The sequence below is a fragment of the Taudactylus pleione genome, unplaced genomic scaffold (assembly GCF_031769625.1).
Source record: "Taudactylus pleione unplaced genomic scaffold, aTauple2 ptg000579l, whole genome shotgun sequence".
Classification (NCBI taxonomy): Eukaryota; Metazoa; Chordata; class Amphibia; order Anura; family Myobatrachidae; genus Taudactylus; species Taudactylus pleione.
This window is the reverse complement of record NW_028284981.1, coordinates 553795-573395: the sequence shown is the minus strand read 5'-3', so window position 1 is coordinate 573395 and position 19601 is coordinate 553795. Positions and strand designations below refer to the sequence as shown.

The 19601-nt window shown below is 45.0% G+C and overlaps 1 protein-coding gene across 2 annotated transcripts in view; it reads right to left on the bottom strand.

Annotated features, from left to right (window-relative positions):
- Positions 1 to 19601, bottom strand: part of FUBP3 (far upstream element binding protein 3) — a 58506-nt gene that overhangs the window by 3854 nt on the left and 35051 nt on the right. For both annotated transcript variants that reach the window (XM_088453311.1, XM_088453309.1), the window contains exons 8-15: positions 19129 to 19227; positions 18443 to 18547; positions 15902 to 16004; positions 13827 to 13927; positions 11669 to 11810; positions 3245 to 3405; positions 2391 to 2464; positions 1647 to 1723 (exon numbers count right to left, since the gene is read on the bottom strand). In XM_088453311.1, coding sequence (XP_088309437.1) covers positions 1647 to 1723; positions 2391 to 2464; positions 3245 to 3405; positions 11669 to 11810; positions 13827 to 13927; positions 15902 to 16004; positions 18443 to 18547; positions 19129 to 19227 — 862 coding nt within the window. The remainder of the gene's footprint in view (positions 1 to 1646; positions 1724 to 2390; positions 2465 to 3244; positions 3406 to 11668; positions 11811 to 13826; positions 13928 to 15901; positions 16005 to 18442; positions 18548 to 19128; positions 19228 to 19601) is intronic.

Here is a 19601-nt window from a genome sequence, read left to right as displayed (position 1 = left end):
AAGGAACTCTATCAATGGCCTTTCTTTGGGAAGTCATTGAGGGATACGCCAATTAATGGACTGCAAACCGGCGTGTTTTACCTCATTGGACACTTTATGTCTGAGAAAGGGGGGGGGTGTTTGTTAGAGGCAATAAAACTGAAAATGTTTAGATCATTTATTAGGACGGGAGGGGGAGGAGTCCGGACTCGCTGAATTTGTTCACCAGTTGGGGTATGAATGGCTGCTTGCATACAAAACGATGGGACAATAGAGCTGGAAATGGGACTCTTTCAAACAACATAGTGGGGAAAAGGATTACACCACCGTGCGCGAATTTATCCCAGCTTGCTCCCTGTGTCCTTCTCTGCTGGAAACCACTTGCTGGATCAATATTGAATACTATATTCACACAATGTGTAAGTGATTGCTTGCTTGTGTGGGGCAGAGGCAGTAATTCCGTGGGTTAAGCCAATATTTAGCCTATCCGTTTCAGGACCTAGCAAGCTACACGGCTGCCTCCACTTTGCACCCGGCACGGTCCAAACCGACCACTGCACAGCAATTTGTGCGGGCAATTTGGCCCTACCCTCTACTCCAATAAACCCTGCATTTGCCAGCGTTACACAAGCAAGTAGCTTGGCGTGGGGAGGACCATGTGCGCTCTTATGTGCTGTGGGAGTGGTTCCCAAACTGGGTACCGTGGGGCACGTGCAGGGGGTGCCACGGGTTGGTGGATCCGGGACCAAAATCAATTGTTTTATGGTCCATGTGATCGGCAGTGGCCCGCACTGGTTTTGCCTATCGTAAAATGTGAGCACACCACGTAACGTAAAGGCTGGCCGGTAAAACAAAATTGTTTTAATTTAATAATGATTATAATAAAAAAACAAAACAAAACAAAAAAACCTTCTGCCTATGGGGGGGGGGGGGGGGACATGGGAAAACAACGCTGGGGCTCTAGGGTGCAGCGATTCATGAAAGATTGGGAACCACTGTGCGGTAATAATATCCCTCCAGCATTATTCTGCTGCAAGTCTGGTCTCAAGAATAGCAGCAACACCTAATTGTAATCTCTCTATTAGAGTGAGTACCACTGCGTAGGAGTAAGGAGAAGGGGGGGGGAGGCAAGCATATATGATAATTTCACCTTGAACAGAGAAAGAAAAGGAAAAGAGACAAGTTAGGAGATGTATGACCACGTATGTCTCAGTCTAGGATATTTCCTTGTGCTCCGGCAGACAGCCATCGGCATTCAGATAGCCTAGAGAACAGAACAAGCCTTGAGAAGCAGCCAGAACACTGCAACAAGGCTGGTGAAGTCTCTCAACCTATAGCTGAATGCTAGCGCAATGGGCTTTTAAAACAAGAAAAAAAAAAAATATTCTGGCTAACGTTGGCTCGTGTTCAAGCTGGTGCGGAACAGATCCCAGCATGTCCTGTCAGCCAAAGACTTGTAGCTCTGCACCACTCGGCTAAAGAATGCTGGACGTTGCAGCTGAGGAGCTGGAAAGTCATAGGCTGCACTACAAATGACAGAAAGCCTATGCCTTACAAATCAGATTACTTCCTGTGGGGCTGTTATGTGTTTGTTTATTGTTCTTTATTTTCTTTAATTCAAAGCAAAGACCCACCTAAGAGCATGTACGGGCAAAGTCTCCACTCACCTGGAAGTTGCTGGGCAGGCTGCTGCCATGCCTGGTAAGTGCTGCCCCAACCCTGTGTTACAAACGCCTGAGGACCGCTGGAAAGGACAAGAAAACCAATGTAATTGCAGTATCTGGTAAGGAGTCTGCGCTATACTGTAGATAGCAGAGGCAGATGTAATCTGATTGACACCATTAACATCTAAATAAAATTAAATAAAGGATGAAAACATTATATTATATTACTTTTATATATATATATTTTAGACTCAACACTTCAGCAACGCAATCTATTGGGTGGTGGAGCACTTATTGAATCATTTTATGCTGGTCCTTATTAGGCGTCAGCTAAGGTCCCTTTCACTTTATTCACCATCATGGGGGCAGCACGGTGTCATAGCGGTTAGCATTACTGCCTCAGTCCTGAGGTCAAGAGCTCGGTTCCTGATGAAGCCACTACATGTGTTGAGTTTGTATGTACTTCCCATGGGCTTCCTACCGGTGCTTCGGTTTCCCTTTGCACTCTAAATAACAAGCTGGTAGGTTCACTCGGGCAGGGACTGATGTGTGCGACTAAATATTCTATCTACAGCATCTGCTATATAAATAAATGTTTCATTCCTCCAGGTCTGTTCTAATGCAATTCACACTTTACATACACAAGCGACATGAATTTTCCTATATAAACCCAGTCAGTCAGAGGAAGAAGAAGAAATTCTCCCAATGTGACAGACAGACGCCAGAATACAAGATACAGCCACTTACTTTTGATGAGGTGTCGCGTGCGCCTGGTTGAAAGGACTCTGGCCAAAGCTGCTTGGAGCGCCTATTGCGGTGCCCTGGACAAGAACAGAACACAGGAAGGTCAATAAATCCTTGACGATATCCGTAGCACTTTCCACACACTAGGTACCATTTTAAAGGGCAGGTGTGCGGAACCTTTTTTCTGCAGAGGGCCATTTTGATATATATAACATTATTTACTGGCCCAGTGCAGGCCACGCCCCCAGTGTGATGTCACATGGGGGCGGGGCTACAATCAGTGAGTACAGCAATGCCCGGAGGATGCTCCGGGAAGCTGTAAGGGCAGCGGTGTGACCATCTGAAGCGTCCTAAGGACGCTTCAGGCGGCACTGCTGTATAGATTCTGGCTGCAGGGTGACATTCTAGGCACCCTGCTAGCCAGATGAGGCGAGTAGTAAAAAGCTCAGAAGGGCCAAAAGAAATGATTCCACATGATTCCTGGGCCTGAGGTTCCCCATCCCTGTTATAGGGGGAAGTGACCAAATGGTGGATATACTACACCCCAACGTCTGCCATAACGCACCAACAAGTGGGATCATTTTGTCATAATTTAGAAACAGAAAAAAACGAGCAAACTTCTGACAAATTGCTAAATCCTTACAACAAAAAAGAAAAAAAAACCTGGTAAATAATCTTAGCTGCCAAATTAAAATAATCAGCGAGTACAAAATCTAATAAATATGTTCCCCCTAGGGACATAACAGACATGATTAGTTATCTGGCCCATGAGCGAGCGAGCGACCCTACCACCCCCAGCTGGCTCACCTAGATTATCGCACTGCTGTGTAGATCTGCCCCTTCCCTTACAAACCTACCCCAACTTTCTCATCAATGAGATGCCTGGCCAGCTCAATCTGCTGTGGGACGCCGCGGATGGTGAATATCCGAACACTTGGGTCTGTGTTGGGCGGCGGATTCCTCTGAAGCTCCACGTGGGCCCCCGACTGCTGGTTTATACTTTTGATATTTTCTCCTCCTGGGAGGAAGAAGAGGAGGAGCGGTTACAGACTGGCTTCGGTGCAGATCATTACACATTTTTTCCCTGAACAGATCTATACAGGGACCAGGGGCATTTTGGATATCGGAATATTCCGTATTTTGGAATATTTGCATAAAATTACTATTAAATATCTTGGGAATGGGACCCAAATCTAAACACAGAATGCATTTATGTGTTATATACACCTTGTACACACAGCCTGAAGGTCATTTTATATATTTTTAATAATTTTGTGCGTCAAAAAAAGTTTGTGTACATACATGAAATTAATTTGTGTCATATATATATACCCTTATACACACAACCTGAAGGTTATTTTATACTATATTTTTTTAATAATTTGTGCTTTAAAACAAAGTTTGTGTACATTGACCCATCAGAAAGCAAAGGTTTCACTTTCTCAGCATTGCTAAAAATATTCCGTATTTCGGGAATATTTGGATATGGGAGACTCAACCTGTAGCATACGTTTATTTAGTAAACTGCAAAAATACATTACGTATAGTCAGACAGATTAAAAAGAAATGAGCAAGTAATGGGAACCTATTTCTTCGGATAACTCGCTCGCTATCTCCAGTTCACTGCCTTAAGCTCTCACGGGCAGGGCCCTTCACCCTCCCGATTCTCACCATGCACTACGCTACTCTCCAGTGCTCCACCACTCACAGTCAGCGACTCTGACCTGATCAGTCTGCAAGTCCAATGGCGCAAAGACATTGAGAGCTTTAGATTTTCTTTAAACAGATGCTCACTCTTCACTGATGTTTTTTCCCACTTGCCTGTTTGAACTATTATTACATGGAGTTGTCTGTGTATCATTATAATTTTGCCTGTATGACACTATAGACATAAAAATATTTTTGAAACATCGCCGTCATGGCTCCTTCCCACCGCCGTTAGCGGGCGGTGGGGATAAACAAACCTTTGTATAAATCGGATACGCAAGACACAGCAGGGGGCGCGCTGTATGCCAACTGATATGGTCTATTCATTGCAGACCAATCCCATCAGAGAACTTATTTTTGTAGCCGTTTCTGCAGTTGGCGCTGTACTATGAAGTCCTAGCAAAAGTGCCGTTCTGAAGTACCCTAACTTCCCCAGAAGCCCGATCCCAGCTATACTATAAAGACAAAACAGCATCGGATATTTTCACTATTAACTGCCAAGTGTGACGACCGCCGCAGCCTGCAGAACGACCTGTAGCGGAAAAGTATCCTTACAAAAAACCTCCAAGCTGTACTAGAGCGGAGTGCGAGGGTCAATTTTCCGATGAGCGTTACAATGGCAGACATCTAAAGAAGATAACTTGCCCAATTTTATTTCTAATTTAAACAACACTTTCAAACATCCAATTAGATCAACACGGCAGCCGTATCACCTGAACAAGCGTTATTGGTTGCTTAATCACTATAGCAATGAGCTTAATACATAAAAACATCAAAAACAAACAGCTAAAAAAACACACAACAGAGTCGCTGGTGCCAGGCCAGGTATAAAGCTTGTGGAACACAATACTGGTGGTAACACTATAGGCTTCCTGAAAACAGCACATGTAACAAGGAGATTTAAAAAAAATATATATATAAAAAAAAAAATATATAACAAAAAAAGAAAAAAAAGATTTATTTTTGTATATTTATTAAAAACAGAAACCAATCAGGCTGCTTCCACAAAGCCTCCGGTTTCCCCGTTTCACTACGTTTAGTGAGGCCTACAACAGAGTAATTACATCAAATGAGTTCAGAGCAAAACGCACAAAAGAGAAAGGCCATAAAATATGGCCCAAAACATCGCAAGTATGTAATATTTCCCATGTAGATACAAAGACATTCTCTATCCTGACTGCATACAAGGAAACCCCTGAGGTACAGCCTCCCCGTTATTAGGAGAGGATAAAGGCACCAGAGACCACTCTCCCAATCAATTAAAGGAGAACAGAGCACAGCAGGGGCACCCATGTAATCACCTCTAACCTCCAATTTGTTGAGCCTTTCAGTACGTGAGGCCTTATCAGCATTTCAGTGAAAGCTGGTTTAACAAACTAAGATCGGGTGAATGAGGATAGGGAAGTGACTGCAATTTCACTTACAACATTTAAATAATAGATCCAGTTGAGCACCCCGTCAGTTTGTACCGTCAGCTGTAACGGCATCACTAATAAGGGGCGATTCAATTATATTTTGGGTGCCCGGCGGAGCTATTAAATTGTTGCTCGCACCCTCCTGAGGTGGCTAGCAGAAATGAGCGAAAAGTCGGCCGTTTGGGCGCCCAATTGAGGTTCCAGCAAGCAACGCGCCCAATAGTTTAAACGGATTGAGCTACTTTACCCGGCTACACATGGTGCATTTGGGCGCCAAAAGCGTGATAAGTAGCGGGCGCTTGTGACATAATTGAACAGCTCCGTCGGCCGCTCATTACTTTTGAGCTCTCCCCTACACAGCTAAAGGAGGGGGATCACTTCTCCAGTGTAAATCATTTGTGATCATATAGAAAACTGAACAGTTTACAAAAACAAGCAGCAAAGACGTCTGCCCCCCAAGTTATATGGTAACCGGGATCTATAATGGCGCGCTCATACATTGGGGGCTCGTAGTGCAATACAGAGTATAGGGTTTGCATTCTGAGTGCCACACAGCCCACAATGCGGCAGGGGTTGCCCGGGTAAGCCTATTTTCAGTGCCAGCACAGACTTCATCTATTATTACGGAGAGAAGACACCGTGACGTGAAACAGAACAAATCTATTTAATTGAATATGAGCTATATACAGATAATTTATGAACATCGATATACATTACTGTAACCAAGACTCCCCCATATACCAGGCTGGATTTTTCCCCTATTAGGAGGGAAGAGCTCGCTTGTGTTAGATTCTCCATACAAGGAGTTTTATCCATGGAAATACCTTCTGTTGTTCCTATGTGGGCTGTGGCCCCAATCCCATGATGGTCAGCAGAGTTGTCCCAATTTGTCCCTGCAGTCTGCGGAGTCTTTTCACTCCCACCTCCCCTCCCCTTCTATTTACAGGCACAGCCAGGGAAGGAGGTGAGAGGGGGGCAATCAGGGGCCCCCCAGCTGGGTGGCAAATTGTAAAGCAATTAATCATGGCAGTTAAAAAGCAGAGTGGACAGGCTGGGACGGCCAGGACCTGAATGCCCGTGACAGGGCGTTTATCATGGAAATGGGCCGGGGCCTGGGGGGGCGTGTTTCCTGCATGCTTTCATGCAGACATTTCAGTGGGGACTTCCGCACAAACACACGTCCACGGCGTTGGCAAAGGCATGCGGTATACATTTAAGGGCTCTATGGAGGAAAATGTACTGCTTTATCTAGCTGGAGCTAAGGTCTAATATACACAGTGAGAGGTTGGCAGCAGATGCAGGATGAGTTTCCTACATCACATTTACTCCAGAAAAGCCAAACTCAAATGAGACTTGCGGCAATCGCGGTTGGCTGCGTTCGTATTTTCGAGAGGAGGAAGACACGCTAGATTATTGTAGGGATTAACAATAATATAATTAGCTTTTCAGATTTTTTTTTTTTTTTTAATTTTACAAAACAGGCGTTCATAAATTGCACTGTAATGCACGATCATTGTTTATTAAGCTTGAAAAAAATAAAATAAAAATACAACACAAACATCTCCCCATTTCGGCTCTGCCAAAATCAGGAAGGGAGACTCCAAATCGTCCAAATCGCCGTCTCACAAGATGATGATAGAACGAGGACAGAACCACTATCAGGAAGTACCTTCCACAGCATTGGTGAGAGAGATTCTCCTACCCCGATTTAGAACATGGAAAACATTTATTCATCGAACGCTCAGCATAATCTGCCAACCCAACCAGTTAGGGATGTACAAATAAGTTGGTTAACGCAAGACTCCACGGCAACTGCTGGTTACAATCACCCAATATCAGAGAAATATTCAAAACAGGTCCTGGTCTGACCTCAAGGCCTAGTAATTAGTAAATGGAGAACAAGTCAATTTCACAGGGAGACTGTTCGGTCACAACCAGGGTCATGGCTATAAACCAGGATAAAATGACAAATTTGCCAAAACAAAGGCCACCATGATTTGATTGACAAATGAACGCACACGGCTTTGCCCCAAACATTTACTATCATCAAATAGCTGATCGTGACGGATTCAGACAAGATGCAGGATGCCGCTACACTACCTGCCAGTACACAAAATGACTTCAGAAAACTCCATTACTGTGTGGCTGACTTAATATTGATTGCTTTTACTCATAAGGCTCACACACCTTGTTCCTGGAAAGGTTTCCCCATTGCTGGGGAGCCTACCCTACAACAAAGGAACCATGCACAGCTATACCGCACGCTGTGATAACTGATATCTACAGCATAGCGCTAATTTGCAGCACGTACGAAGAGTTGGCCAACGTGGGCACTATACACGAGTGCCCAAGCTGCCAAACGTTGTGTGATCATTGAATTACGCATCCGTGCTTCGCCAGGCAATAGAAGCAAGGGTAGGGGGATTAAAGAACGCCAACTACCGTAAATTACTTATCGTGCCGCTATAGCTAGTATCGAGGAGAAGCAGGAAGCAATAAAGCCAATAAATATTAACATCTGGGCCCCCGGAGTGGGGGAAAGATACGCCCACTCCCTCCAGCAAACCGCGCTGGCTGGCCCAATGCGCATGGTCTCGTATGCAGCCGGACCCCCACATAAGTCGTCCGCAGGTTAGCATACAACGGCAGGTAATCCTTCCGAGATGTTAATAAAATCAATAAGCCACAAACGTGCATTTTTTTTTTTATTTTTTTTTAAAACATCTGAATGATTTTCCGTCCCATAAAACGACGCAGGATACATACCGAGGTTCATTGCGAGTATGAAACAGCGCAGGTTATAGTGCATTGGGCACTTAGCACCTTTTCTTACACCTCCCCTTTGCTCCTTAAAATGCTGAGCGCGACGGATATGGATTGACCTTTAACCTTTTAACTGCTGAGGGTTCACTGGACCCCTGCGCAGTTGGCGCTCGTCACATTCCAGTGTAAATGCCAATGATTTGTTTTTTATGAGTTACCCACATAATTCATATCTTTTATAAAAAAAAAAAAAAAAATTGTATTTTTGCTCATTTGAACATGTCCAAAAATGGGCAAAATACCGGTAAGTATTTTCTATTGAAATTTCCAGAGTGGACAGAAGGCAAATAAAATAAATAAATAAATAATATATATATATATATATATATATATATATATATATATATATATATAGCAAACAGCAGGATTGTGTTTGAATGTTTTTACACAAAAAATAAAATGAAGTAAACAAATAAATAAATATGTACACTTGAAAATAATAGAATAATTTTTTTATTTTTTTTTAGCTGTTTGGATTCAATCACTAACCATGTGTAGGGATCATTATGCAGCCCAACAAGGCCACCATTTTTTAAACTAGGCAACCAACCGCATTAAAAGGAGGGGATCCCTTAATTTGAAACGATTTGGGGAAAATGAGGCCTTGAGACACCGCGCCCCCTCCATGCTTGGAAACTTTTTGTACCTGTGCAGCTTAGGTCATTGTCTGGAGATTAATAGACAATAACTACTAAAGAGGGCTAAGGGGAGACTCCCTTTCAAACAAAAAAGTCCCCATATGCGTGCGGGCCAGTATAGGAGACAGAGGGCAGATTGTGCCCTCACCCCCATCTATAGAAAAACAATTTGTCTGTAGCGTTGGGCGTTATGGCCTGATGATCGATCACAGGTGACCACCAGGCAATACCTGAAAAGTGGACTCACTGCTTTCAAATATGGATGCACCCACATGTACAGGTGCAATTGTGAGATCAGAGGGTACGTAGCACCCTACCGCCTACATACGGAAAACTTATGTTTCACTAGACAACACACACAAAAGGGGCCACATCATTTGAAAAGTGGGGATTGACCTCTTTCTAAAGTGAGAGCCCATTATTGGATGCCAGGTTGGAGGGAGATCTTCCTCCATCTCTGGACTCCATGATACATCTGTAGTGCAGGGGGTTAATGCCTGATGATCACAATGACAGTCTTGTTTCATAGCGACACCTTCCAAATGAGGGAGGGGGGGGGGGGGTCTTCCATCTTTCTAGATGCTGTGGTTTGGGAGAGAGAGGGATCCAAAGTCTTGGGTGCGAATGATATCTCGCGATGTTTGCCATGTTGAAGCGCTGGCGAATCTTTTACGGATCGCCAGAGGAGGGGTGAGTTTTCCCTACCCCTTTGCAGTGGCCGAGGTGTAAGTTGCCTCGGCCTCAATAAGAGGCTGAGCAGGAAAAGCTATAGCGGCACGAGTCAGACACGTCCTTAGCAGTGAAGTAGTTAACTGACATTCTCTTACACGGGTTGGTTACACGTCACTACTAAACCCTTAACTACAAACAAAACAGATACCTCAGGGGGGAAGCGGTGGAGAACCAATTCGTTCCTTTGTACAAGCAACGTTTATTAAGTACAGTCGAACCTGGATAAATGGGACCTGGATAAGTAGGAACCCTCTATTAATGGGACTTATTGTGAGGTCCCGGCATTTTTGCACCAAAATTCCTCCGTAAGTGAGACTGTCAAACCTCTTTAACCGATACTGATTTTTCGCGATTATTAGGAATAATCACCTGTATAACCGAGACGATTGCTCTTAGGGCCTCTAAGTGAGATTAGTGCAGTTTATTAACCACTATAATTGAGACGACCGCCTTTACAACCTCTGTAACTGGGATTTGTACAGGTTTTGACAAGTCTCTATGTCTGTACCTGGACTTACAGGGGTGAGAACCTCTATAATACCCCTTTTACACCGGAGCTAAAACCCGGGTTATTGCAGGATTAACCCGGGTAGCGCCTTGGTGTAAAAGGGTAAAGGGGTTGGATTGCCAGGTCGAGTGTCCCGGCAATCTAACCCAGGTAACTTGCAAGGTTTAACACGGGAATAACCCGTGAAACCCTGCTTTGTAAACGGTGCGATCCGGGTCACGATGACCTGGAACACGCCGCATGCCGGCCGATTGGTCCAGCTTCAGTGGCGCTTGGAGATGTCATCTCCAAGCATCCACTTCAATGCTGGAAAAGCCGGGTCTATGCAGACCTGGCTCCGGTGTGAACGGCGCCAACACAGGAATATCCTGGGTCAGCACCGGGGAAATTCCGGGTCTGATCTGCATTGGAACCCTGTTCCAGCTCCGGGTCAGACCCGGAATTTGGGTGTAAAAGCGGTATAAGTGAGACAAACGCCTCTTAAACCAGGATAAGCGAGACACCTCTGTAAGTGAGACTACACGTGCCGTCCCTTGAGACCCCACATATCCAGGTTCGACTTTACATTGCTTTATCCTTAGGCGTTTTTCAATTACCTATTTACTTCTTTAACAATTAAAACTTGTTCACAGAGCTCTATAAATGAAACAACGCAGCTTGCGTGCATACATAAAACCTCTCTAACGTATTTTGATGCCAAAATATAATTTTTGCAGATGGACACACACATTAGTACATGCACATTCTGAGGAATATTCGCTTTGTGTCATTTTTGTCACTGCCTGCAGCGTTCACAACTGTTAATGACAGTGGTGGTCTAGGGGGGGGGTGGACTCATTAAGTGCAATGGGGTTTATGTATCAAGCATTGAAAAGCAGACTAGTGGAGAAATTGCCCATAGCAACCAATCAGATCCTCCCTGTTATGTTACAGACTGTAGTTGATAAATGCTGCTTCATACCCGATTGGTTGCTATGGGCAACTTCTCCCCTCGATACATAAAGCCCACTGTACACTATGCTGCAAGGAAGCTTTCATGAACAGATTCTAACTTTCTTAAAGCGCGAGACATTAACTAAGGCATTTAAAGTCTGTGTGAGCAAGAGACATCGGATATTTCCGCAGCCCATGGATATAACACAGAGCTCCTTCACCCTCTGCTTTGGGGACAACGGTAACTGAAGCGTTTTGTAATATGTAGAAACCCAACTCCCATGCTTGCCGCCTGTACAGTAAATTTCAGCTTCTTTGATATCTATATTTTGCTCATTACAGTGCTGGATAAAAGGCTTTCTGGCCTTCGCTGGATGATCTTATAGGAGATCCATACAGAGGGTTAATACAGTGCTCATCCTGTGCGTGACCAGAGCGCCTGGCCGACTCCAACTGGCCCAAATATAAGCAGCTTCATACACAGGTAACCAGTATTTATCGGCTATCTGTTGCGCCTCGGTCTACCTTTGCCGATAACCAGTCCGCATTTGTCTGCTGGCACAGTGTACGTGATCTCTTGCATTCCTCCTGGAGTACCAATGTTCCAATCGCCACGAGTGCGTCCTCTTCCCCGGGTCATGGCTAGGCTTCCAAAGCCGTCCCTTTCCTGCAGAGGAGAGGAAGGAGATGCTGAAAATAACAATGGCCACCTTTATTCACCAGGGGGGGGGGGGGGGGGATTTAAATTCAGAGTGATTTACGTTATGCACTGTCGGGACAGCGTTTGAGTGTGACGTTGGGCTACCGTATGTATAGGGTAGTGTGTGTTGAGAGGTGTAACATCACTCCGAATTGAATCGCTAGACAGAGGACGACGTCCCGAGTAGTCACACTTTCATGCTCTTCCAAGTACTGATCTGACCATCCCTACTAGCTGGGAGTACTCCTGTTTAGTGTCCCTATAATTCCAAAACCACTCCGTATAATTTCTGCATTGCCAGGCTGCATTCTATGAAGCCCTGTAGTTCAATATTTACACAAGTCTCATCTAGATCAACTAGTTACAGGGGAATGCAATGACATTAAATCAAATCACAATACGTACCTTACGAGACTCCTACTTTAGTACATCTAACCTTCAGTGAGCGTTTATTATAGGAGAGGCCCTATGGAAGGACCCCATCTAAGCCCAATTGTGAGTTCTAAGACTACCCCTGTACAATATTCTGCTCCAACAAGGCGTTGGGCGGTGTAAGTCTGGGTACACACTAGACTGTGTACCCAGCCCAACGTCGGCAGCAACGGGACCTGGCATCGGCACGCTTTCTAATGCGGGCAGCGACGGCAGGAGCCATGCTACATTCGGCGGCACGCCCCTCGTTAAAGACATCCCCCGTCGGCCCTGCATGTCGGGCCAAAGGAGGTTGTCGCTGGCAACCCGCAGTGGTGTGCTTTGCCAGCGACATAGTCGGTACACACTAGACATTGTGCCAGAGATGTCTGTCTGATCCGCCAGATCGGACGGCAAATCGTCTAGTGTGTACCCACCTTAACTGTGATAGCGATGGACAATCAATCTTTCTTGGTAGAACATCCCGGGCAGTTGAATGTAATAAGCGATGGCGTGTCTATGTTACAACTGAGGCCCTCGGTGTAGAGGTGGGGTGTGAAGGCGGCTCAGGCTCATCATAGCAGAGATTCCCATTAAGGGTGCAGTCATCCTATATTTTTAATTCCCTTATCAATTACCTACTGTAAAAAAAAAAAAAAAAAAGCAGATAATTTGTTCCTAGCTACATAAAAAGTTAGGGATCAATATATAGAGTTTGCACTAAGCTACAACCAACCTACAATTCTTCTCATTATTAAATATTTTATTAAGTTTACTTACAATTTTTTTTTCTTATAACAAAAGAGAAAAACAATAAAACAAAAAATTATTTTCATTATTTAACTAGCATCAGACCCTATAAAAGCTAACTGCTGATTGGCTATGGTGGTTAGACTACACTGTCTTTTGTCCCGCAGACCCGTATCTTCTCCAATAACCCTCCCGTCAGTTTTATTCTTGTACATTGGCAAGAGGGTGGCTATGAGAGAGTCAGGGACGTGGCAGTGCAGAAACTATGACACACCAACCCGTGGGCTGGCCTTAGCCTGTGCAGTGATAAAAGTTACTACGCCTAGCACATCGCGTTCATTCTAGCACCCTGCACCAGTCACAACCCGTGCAGTTCCTCTTTCCTGTCTGGGGTGTGTCTCCCTGCTCTGGTGCTTCTAGCACACAATGGTCTGTATCTCAGTTTGTCGCATCAGCTGAGTGTGCTAGAAGCACCAGAGCAGAAAGCGACACCCCAGGCAGGACTGAGGAACTGCACAGGCTGTGACAGGTGCAGGGTGCTAGAATGAACACCATATACATCTCTCTGCACCAAACGGAATTAATCATATTTTTGAAGCGCGTCCCTTTATGCCAAGCCTACGATTGGGCATGGTGTGATCTCAATATTTCCACAACAGATAAAAGGATAAAACTAGTCACCAATTCCAAATGCGGTAAATATCATAATCACGTTCCAGGATTACCAGCTACAGTGAGCCCAGAGTTCTCCCAGAGAGGGGTGGATTAAGCCCTCAGTGTGACATGCCTGCATAAAGTCCACTGCTTTTAAGAAGCTCTCACCTGTGCCGTCAGGATGAGCTCATTGATGATGTGCACGGCGTGCTGACACCGGTCAGGGAGGCCCATTATTTGCGCCACTCGCTCAGGGCTAATTCCATCATCTGCAGGAGGCAAACAAAACGAAAGCAAAGCATTTAGCCACATGTACCAGGGGGGGGAGCAGCTGCCATGCCCCTTCAAGCAGAAACAGACCAGCGTATGCCAGACTGACACAAGTATGACACACAGCATCTCTGCCTGCAGGCTAAAGGATAGGTAAAAACTAGGTGTTCTTAAGCCAGTGTTGGCTAACCTTGACACTCCAGCTGTTATGGAACTACATAACCCAGCATGCACTGCTACAGTTTTGCTATTAGGGTATGCTAAAACTGTGGCAGGGCATGCTGGGATATATAGTTCCACAACAGCTGGAGTGTCAAGGTTAGCCAACACTGTTTTAGGCAGACCTACGGCCATCAGAACTAAACAGGGGAGCAGCACAAGTAAGCAGCACTGGTGAGTATGGTGTTTAACCCCTTCCGCAATGGCGAGTAATCACCCACAGTCACCTAACGGGCACCAGAGGGATAGAAAATTACAGGAAGGTGATGCAGAGTTCTCCAAATAACAGAGACTGGTTATTCTGCAGGCAGCAGGAGCCCAGCTGTTAGATTACAGGACCACCAGGATGTCCACATTGCCGCGCTAACATTCGGCACGGTCAGTCCTTTTGTTAGCGTTGTACAATGAACTCTCGGCTATAATTGCCCCCATGATGGAACGTCCTCTTTCGCACAATATAAAGCATGAAGGCTACGTAAAGACTTCATTGTGTAACGCAACACTGTGAACGATGCGTTACCTAAATGCCCGTGCAGACCGCTAGTGACTTTCACATAAAGCAGCCTAGATATACACGGAAACTAAATCCAACCCCCAAACACACTGGAAAAACATGGTATACAGCAGAGATGAGCAAACTCTGTCCTCAGGGACCCCTAACAGTTCATGTTTTCCAGACTACCTTGGGTCTTTTTAAATATATCAAGCTAGCACCAGCTAGGAGATTTGGAAAACATGAACTGTTAATGGGTTCACACCTCGTACAGAAGGTGAACCACCTTAGCCTTTCCTTGTATGTACATTAATTAATTCATGATTCTAATGTTGCCCCCTACATGCTTCTATATTTCAAAGAAAGGTCATGGCACAACCCAAGTTACTGACAGTTAGCAGCTGTGTATAGCAACATACATTTTTACCACCTATACCACGTACAGAATGACTAAAATACAATAATAAAGAGCAGAGAATCAGACTTGATTACATGAAGCAGCTATTAGTAACATTAATACAGAGATATAGGACAAATCCAGTCCATTGACGGAACTGGAGAGGTCTCACATTGCATTGTACACCTGATGTCTGACCAGTGGAGGGGAGGCAGATTGCAGCGTCCTACACTGGAATGACTGATAAGAAGTCTGCTGTGCGTGGGAAAATATCTTCCCCCTCCATCACAAATATTGCCCCCTAAGTGCACATATATGGGACATTATCAGTAGCTACTTTATAGTAAGCTTGTGTTTTAGGTATGAATACACAACACAGTGCTCCCAACAATGAGAGAGATTGTAACGGCCACATCGGTAAAGGGTGATGGTGCGTACACACTAGACGATAGAGAAACGACTGTACAATTAGGACATTGTAATCGTACAACCGTTCATCTTCCTGTGTAGTGGGATAATGTGTCTACACTGAGCAATATGTCGTTCAGTGCAGGCACCCTCTCTCATCCCCTAACATGCCCAACCTGTCGTTACCGGCATGTTCAGGCGATGATCGATGTCTAAAACGACCAGCGGGAGCGCGCATCGCTGGTCGTCTTCGACATTCTAATGGGCGATTTATGAACGTTTAATGAGCGATTTAATGATTACGATTTTAATCGTCTAGTGTGTACGCAGCTTGAGAGTGTAGAAGTGATGAACGTCATACAACAGTCACATGCCTGCACGGCGGCCTACAGTGTTATAAGCACATAAAGGAGTAGGCCTTACAGTACCCTACAGAAGGCTGAAGACTCAACTAACCTGGTTTAAACTGAATCCTTACACCGGCGTCATTCTGAATCCTTTTGATCATCTCCCCGTTTCGTCCTATTACAATTCCCACTGCACACCTTGGTACAGATACCTAGACCGGAGAGGAGAAAGAGGGGGGCACACATGAGGAACACAGCATCAGGGGCTCAGACACAGGTCATCACATACCGCACCTATATACCGCCAGTCTCTTACCAGGCGTGACTGTACAATCACTTTCGGACCCCAGGCATGAACTCGGCTACATGCTTCAATCCACACAACAGCAGTCTGGCATTACGACTGAACAAGTTTATTGGCATCTACGTTAATAAAGGTTATGGTTTCCGGATTAATGCAATAGTATAAAACCACTTCCGAAGGGGAGACTGTAATCCCTGCAGCTCTCATGCAGTAACAGGTGGTGGTGCGGGATTTGGCCAGTACAGAGCATGTGGCCTTTGTAAGGAAACCTCTTTGTTGCACTGGATCACAAAGAAGAGCACCAGGAATACAAGGTAATGCACAAGTCCTTAGGCAACTTGCTCCAATTTAGAATGATGGTATAAGCTCTCCAGAGTTTGGACAGGAAGCTCGAGACGTTGGGTGCCCGGCATACGGCTGTGTAGACAGGGAATGATCAAGGGCTACTAGTGATACCACGACTGCAGTCCAGGGTCAGGACCTCCGTAAAAGGTCCACAAAGCTGATGACAGCCTAAAGGGGGAGGGCTTAACACTGGAAGTACGCGCCCCAAGAACGCAAAGCTTGCCTCAGCTACCCCTACTACACATGCCAGGTATTCCAGCTTGTCCCGTGGCCTGGAACACTGAGGGGAGCCACGCCAAAATGAATGACCCCAGTTGAGAGTTTAAAGGCTTTTAGAGAAAGAAAAAAAAAAAAAAAAAAAAAAAATGGAGGCAAGTGTATCATTCCTCTTTGGCACCAGTTAGAGACTAGAATAAAATCCTGGCCCCCTATAGTGCATTGGAATGGGATGGATGACTACTGGGTTCAGCAGTCCTGAATTCCATTCCTCAATCACAGGATGGAAAGAGCTACTGCACTCCAAGGTCAGTGGAAACCCAGGAGGGGGGGGGGAGAAGAGGAAAAGAAAACTAACAGGAACCATATATTCTTCTCTGGTATCCTCTATGGATGGCCCTAGTAAGCATCCAGGGACTGTACCACAAGGCAAGCCCTCAAGGCCCAGTCCTCAGTAAGGAAGACTTGCTGGGCTCTGTGGCATTGGAACCTGTCCATCGTGATAGCCAGTGGGGGGCTTATTTACTAAGCGTCAGGATCTACAACCTGGTTTATGCTCGAAAGCAGAATTTATAAAGGTTAATTATTTTACCAGCAAAACACGGCTAGCAAGAGCATTGCACTTTTAAATGACCCCAGCGAGGTGTGCCGGCATTGCTGAACACCGTCACCATGCTGCATAATCTCTCTTTGAAAAGTTCTCTTGCAGCAATTTCAGCCACTGAACCCTGAATGCCACCACGTTAGCCGAGGGTATTGGCGTTCGTAGGACTGTGCCCAAGGTCTTGGGTGTAGGACACATGCTGGATAGAAGAATCCCAGGTGCACAAGACCAGTCTGGGGTTTGCAGTTCTGCAACTATTCTGGGAGTTGCATCACCCAATTGAAGGTCACCTTAGTAACCCCAGCAGTCCTTGTAGATCCCGAGGTTGAAGGCTTTAAGAAGGCCCTGAAATCACTTGTCCAGGAGAGTCCTTGAAGGATACCCAATATGGGAGAACTCAGCGGAGAGACCACTTTCTCTGGAAGTTTCCCATTACTCTGGGTCACCCACATCTGTGTATTTGGCAGTTCGGCAGCTCACCGAGTAAGACTGGCTGTGTATGTCATGGCCACCACTATGTCACATGAGCAAGACCCTCATTAGTCCGTCACCACTCTGCCATCGCTGCTCAATCTTGGGAAGTCACAGGTTTCCACGGCTATCCCGGAAAGGAGAACTGTAACTGCACAGCACAAGGCTTCACAAACGCCTATACATACACAGTACAGGTCGAGTCTCCCATATCCAAAATGCTTGGAACCAGGGGTATTTTGGATAATGGAATATTCCGTATTTTGGAATAATTGCATACCATAAAGAGATATCTTGGGAATAGGACCCAAATATACACACAGAATGCATTTATGTGTTATATACACCTTATACACACAGACTGCAGGTAATTTTATACAATACTTTCAATAATTTTGTGGCTCAAACAAAGTTTCATATACCCCATATACACAAAGCCTGAAGGTAAGTTTATACAATATTTTTAATAATTTGTGCCTTAGACAAAGTTTGTGTACATTTAACCATCAAAAATCAAAGGTTTAATTATCTCAGTCATGCCAAAAAAATTCAGTATTTCGGAATATTCCGTATTTCAGAATATTTGGATATGGGAAACTCAACCTGTACAATACCCGTCCATGGTAACCAGCATACGACAACTTCCAGGCATGTGTATACACCGATTGCAGGACAGTAGTAACACAAATGCACGTAAGATTCTAACTTACCTCTACACTGCCGCCACCCATCCTGGAGCTGAAGTCACTGCGTACCCCTCGGAAATCCGCCTGGTCCTTTTCTCTTATGATCTCTAGGACCATATCTCTTGCTTGCTAAAACCCAATAAAAAAAAAAATGTCAATGAGAAGCAGCCCCTTACAATAACAGACCCTCCAACATGACCCGTTCCATTAGGTACAAAATGCTCTGCTCCTGGACTTCCCTTTTGATTCATGATTGCAGCCACCTGTGCTAAAACACCTGTCTCATCAATTACCTAGTTCAACACAGGTGATTGCAATCATTAATTAGATGGGAAATCCAGGAGCAGAGTGTTTTGTACCTAATGGAACGGGTCATGTTGGAGGGTAGGCAATAATGACACAGTGAGATGCTATACATTCATACAGCGGATATTTTGGGCTGTAGCTGTGATGGAGCTGCTCAGTAGGTCTATGGTCACTGACAGCAGGCATTATAAAGGTTCCTACAGTTACAGTAGGCAGCGACCTTTCCCCCTCCCTACCCTGCCATCTATTCCCCCTACTGTGCCCTAGTATTTAACCTGAATGCCCTCACAGTGCACCAGGACAGAGATTATATACAGCGCACTTTCCTGCCTATGGGGACAGTAATTCACCGTAAACACCCAACTCGCACAGTCGTCAGTAAGGCTTTCCTAAGTGTTGCTTACCTGTACTTTGTATGGGTCTCCCGTGAGCCGAAGAGGCTTGTCTGCACCGGTTGGCAATGGGCCTTCTTGTATCATGATCATTTTAACACCGGTTCTCTCCTGACACAAAAAAAACAGCAGATTTTTTTTTATTTTTTTTTTACTATTTCAGAACATGATAAAAAAAAGACTTTTTCCCAAAGAGCATACGTGCAGCAGTTAATTTTTAGCAAGTGATCAGTAAAGTATTAAGAGGAAAGTGCATATGAGCCAAAAAATCAAGTCATCTGATAATCTAAATACACTTATCCTTCTGGCTTTTTGTGCTTTTCAGCCATGTCTTTATATCAGCTTGTGAAATTACAGTTGCACAGTAGATTACAGCTGATACAGTACAACTGCTGCACCCAAGAGGTCAGCCTTAATGTGAAACTATGTTGTGCTCAAGTATTAAACACTTAGGGCCTGATTCAGAGCCGGACGCTCTGACCAGA